The sequence below is a fragment of the Durio zibethinus genome, chromosome 8 (genome assembly GCF_047325235.1).
Source record: "Durio zibethinus cultivar Kanyao isolate XHJ-2024 chromosome 8, ASM4732523v1, whole genome shotgun sequence".
NCBI lineage: Eukaryota > Viridiplantae > Streptophyta > Magnoliopsida > Malvales > Malvaceae > Durio > Durio zibethinus.
Window position 1 is genome coordinate 4,474,494 of NC_143169.1, and position 1,562 is coordinate 4,476,055.

A 1,562-nucleotide genomic window follows, 5' to 3' on the forward strand; every position below is an offset into this window, starting at 1 on the left:
AAAGGAAGCATTGAACCTTCCTTCGGTTCCTCTTCAATCTTTGCACTTTCCAAATTTTGGACTATTCTTTCCTTTTCAATTCCTCAATCAAACTTCTCACCAAGCAAACATGTAGCATTAAGAAATCCATATACTACCCAAGATATTGCATGTGACTCGATGATCAGATAATTCACATTTTAAGGGTGGGAAGTTGCAAGATTGATGTTCATCCTCATCTCACACATTTGCTGTTTATAGAAGAAAAGGAAAAACAAATTGATAGCACTGGCGGCTGCATGCCTTAATATATCTTCCATGCAATTTAGATCATATGTTAAATATTTTATTCCAATGCATTCACACTACTTTATGCAAATCAATAGCAAAATGTAGCATCTAATCTTGTGACCTAAATTACCAAGAACTAGAAAAATGAAAAAAAAAAGTGCATTAACATTTGGAAAATGATTAATTTTAGACCTTAAGTTGAACTAACAGAGCAAAATTCAATAGATCCGTAATCAAGCAACTCCTCTATCATCTGGTCTATATGATCATCTTCTAGTGGAATGAACTGCTCTTCACTCCCCACCTGACTTTCCTCTCCTAACCATATGTTCTCCGGCTGCCGCCGGCAATCCATTTCTCCAATATTGCTTCCGGTGGGAGCCAAAGGGTGACATTCTGCTCCATAAGACTCTTTCGCTGCATTCTTTCTAGCCAGTTGGAGTGCTGCCATGTGACATTTATGTAACTTAGCTGCCAAGGTAGCTGAGAGCAGCTTTGATGAAGAAGATTGAGGCTCATTGGGATTGTGTGGAAAATTGGTTCGTGCTTTTTGCCCACACATTAGCCTTGCCGCCTCATCATAAGCTCTTGCTGCATCCTCTGCTGTTTCAAATGTGCCTAGCCATATTCTAGTTTTCCTGCAAAACAAAGAGGCCTTTCTCTTGTAAACAAAAATTGAAATGATCATATATAAAACGTCTTTCCTATATAGCTGAAAAGAAAAAAATGAAAAAATTAAACAAAACTAAAAACAGAAAAGTTTCAAGGAAATTACAAGACGGGGTGTCGAATTTCAGAGACCCAAGAGCCCCAATGTCTTTGACGGACGCCGCGGTAACGCTGTTGATGTCTTCCCATGGTGGTTTTAAAAGAGAAACGTTTCGTGGATATGTGTTTGTTATATGTCTGCCAGAGAACGAAAAAAAAAAAAAAAAAGCAGAGAAGGAAGGCTGCAAGGAAGGGAAACCCCGAAGTGGGAGAGCAAAGGCTTAAATGGAGCTTATATAAGCCCATCCACCCCCCCCCCCCCCCCTCTCTCCCAATTTGCGGTGTTCTTAACCTGGTCAACGGTGATCAATGATCAATATAGGAATAATAGGGGCCCGCAATTGGTTTTAGCCTCCTTTCTTTTTCTTTTTTAGTTAACTTTTACATGAGAAACAATTTTTTTCTATGCTTTTTCCGCCCTTTTCCATTTTGGATGAGTTTTTTAACATGGCCATAAATATGTCACTAGAAATGTGGTTGATACTGTTGTTATTTTTCATTTAACGCTTTTAATTCGATTGTGG

At 38.7% G+C, this 1,562-nt stretch overlaps 1 protein-coding gene across 1 annotated transcript; it reads right to left on the reverse strand.

Annotated features, from left to right (window-relative positions):
* Positions 1 to 248: 248 nt before the first annotated feature.
* On the reverse strand, positions 249 to 1,290 carry LOC111278723 (ethylene-responsive transcription factor ERF003-like). The gene is made up of 2 exons (XM_022865347.2): positions 1,046 to 1,290; positions 249 to 908 (listed from the first exon to the last, which is right to left on the reverse strand). Exons 1-2 carry the CDS (start codon positions 1,282 to 1,284, stop codon positions 464 to 466), a joined length of 684 nt encoding a protein of 227 aa, XP_022721082.2. The 5' UTR covers positions 1,285 to 1,290; the 3' UTR covers positions 249 to 463.
* Between the last annotated feature and the right edge of the window lie 272 nt (positions 1,291 to 1,562).

What these genes read in the sequence shown, in the direction of transcription:
- LOC111278723 (XM_022865347.2), bottom strand. Translation starts at nt 1,284, where the DNA reads ATGGGCTTATATAAGCTCCATTTAAGCCTTTGCTCTCCCACTTCGGGG. An exon ending in GAAATTCGACACCCCGTCTT is followed by an intron (nt 909 to 1,045) that starts GTAATTTCCTTG and finishes TTTGTTTTGCAG; the next exon opens with GAAAACTAGAATATGGCTAG.